Source organism: Kryptolebias marmoratus, linkage group LG3 (genome assembly GCF_001649575.2).
Source record: "Kryptolebias marmoratus isolate JLee-2015 linkage group LG3, ASM164957v2, whole genome shotgun sequence".
NCBI lineage: Eukaryota > Metazoa > Chordata > Actinopteri > Cyprinodontiformes > Rivulidae > Kryptolebias > Kryptolebias marmoratus.
This window is the reverse complement of record NC_051432.1, coordinates 28263617-28265671: the sequence shown is the minus strand read 5'-3', so window position 1 is coordinate 28265671 and position 2055 is coordinate 28263617. Positions and strand designations below refer to the sequence as shown.

The following is a 2055-nucleotide window of genomic DNA, read 5'->3' as shown; positions in this document are numbered from 1 at the left end:
CCCCCGGCTGTCCTACACACCTGAAGGACGTCAGTTTGAATGAGAGGTCCTCGGCGCTGACTCTACTCTGTTCTGATTGGTTGGCGGCGGTCAAGCAGACGAGCCAATAGTGAGAGTTGGCGGTGCGTAGAACAACAAACAGAACATCAGCGCCGCCTCGTCAGACGTGTCTCTTACCTGAGTTGTCCTCCGCCTCCCGCTCGTCCGTGCAGACGCCCTGACCGTGCATCAGGGAGTGCAGCGGCCGCTCCACGCCGCGCGGCGGGCAGCAGCGGAGGCCGGTTCCACAGCGGGGCGAGTACACGCCGCAGTGGGCCCCCTTGGGCAGGGCGCAGGTGGGGCAGCAGCCGCATCCCGGCTCGCGCACCGTCTCCTCGCAGCCCTCGGGCAGACGGCAGCTGGCCAACCTCTCCTCGGAGCACACCGGGCAGCGGATGGCCTGGTCTGACAAGCCCAGCGCCGCCAGGGACAGGGCGCCAAAGACCCACAGGCCCCAGGAGGATGGAGGCACGCCGCGTCCTCGCACCATGACCGCCCCGGCACCTGAGCTCTTCCCCTCGGCGGTGATTCCTCCTCCTCTCAGAGCGCTGCGGCTCTTACAGCACTTTCCTCGCGTGCAGCAGATTGTAGACAAAGAGCTTTGTCCAGGAGAGTCTCTGATGTCTTCCTCGGCCGAACTGCCTTTTTGTTCCTCTGACTCGGTCTCAGCACAGACGCTGCTGGGAGGGGAACTAGTTGGAGGAAACAGGAAGGATCTGCAGCATTTTGTTCAGGTGAGCCTTTCCTGCCTGCGGTCAACAAGTGTCCGACGGCAGGGGTCCGAGTGCGAGCTGCAGGTTTCTGTCTTCTGAGAACACGAGCTGCTCTGCTTGGACTTTATACGGATCCTGGACACGCCTCTCTGTGCAGGCGCAGCCGAGAGAAGCCAGGCTGAAGCTCTCCTCTGTCTCCCTCTGTCTCTCCAAAGGCTTCCTCGCACTCAGAGCCTCAGACCCACAGATCCGTCAGCCGGGTCCTCCTCCGCCCGGGGCCAGCAGGAAAACAACCTCCGCTCCTCAGACCGGGTCTCGGTGTGTCTCTGTGCATCCAGCAGCCTCGGTTTATCAGCGTGCATGTAATGCCTTTGTGCTGGTTTGTTGTTTTGTGGGGGGGGGCTGGTTGCCACGGCCGAACCGTCCCGACGCCGTGCAGCGCTCAGGTGGGCTCTGCGGCGCGTTGAGCGGCGATCTGACACCTTTACAAGGAAAAGCCGTTTCTGCCCTTTTCCCCACTGAAAGCTTCCAAACCTGCCTGAAGGAGGAAATAAAAGAACTTAAATAACTCCTGATGTTTATCAGAAAACAAAGAGGTTAGTTAGTGTTCAGTTAACCCTTCAGACCCGTCCAGCTTTCACCCTGAAGGTTCAGAATAAAAACCACACTGAACGGCTGAAGTTCGAACCGTTCCTTTCCATGGTATTTACGGTCAGAGCCACAGGTTGATGTAATGAGACGTGGACGGCACATCTGTTTACATGCGTCGTGGAACATGGTGAACATATCAGATGTTTAAATGAAGAAGAACCTTTTATGGAAAAAAATCTGGTTATTTCCTGTTTTCACTCAAATCTGACTTTAAATGATTCTGTTTTTGTTTTACACAACGTTGGGATTGTAGCGATGTGAAATAAAATGGATTGTAGTCATTCCTCTGTTTGGTAAGGTTGATTAGCTGTGGCGGCCATCTTTAATTGGGTTGACTCCAAAAGTTCATCCGTTGAACATTGATAACTTTCTCAGCTTTTCATTAAAATCTGTCCACTGGTGCATGAGGAACGTTACAAACACAACAAGCAAAGGAACACACACACACACACCTACACACACCTCTACACACCTGCACGCACACACACACACACGTTTGTATTGATACACAAACGGTGTACTGACTTCCTGACCCATTTCCGTAGCTGAACTCTGACCCTTCCCAGTTGATTTATTCAGATTAGCTGTGTGGACGGATGGATGGATGAACGGGTGGATGGATGGATGGACGGACGGATGGAAGGATGGATGG

At 54.9% G+C, this 2055-nt stretch overlaps 2 protein-coding genes across 4 annotated transcripts in view; one reads left to right on the top strand and one right to left on the bottom strand.

The window, feature by feature from the left end:
- Positions 1–941, bottom strand: part of LOC108250060 (insulin-like growth factor-binding protein 4) — a 17988-nt gene extending 17047 nt beyond the window's left edge. Inside the window, exon 1 of the mRNA XM_037974984.1 lies at positions 178–941. Within this exon, the coding sequence (XP_037830912.1) occupies positions 178–529 (352 nt within the window). The 5' untranslated portion in view covers positions 530–941. The remainder of the gene's footprint in view (positions 1–177) is intronic.
- The window catches only part of LOC108250054 (zinc finger protein Aiolos-like), a 20117-nt gene that overhangs the window by 5585 nt on the left and 12477 nt on the right, over positions 1–2055 (top strand). The window lies entirely within an intron of this gene.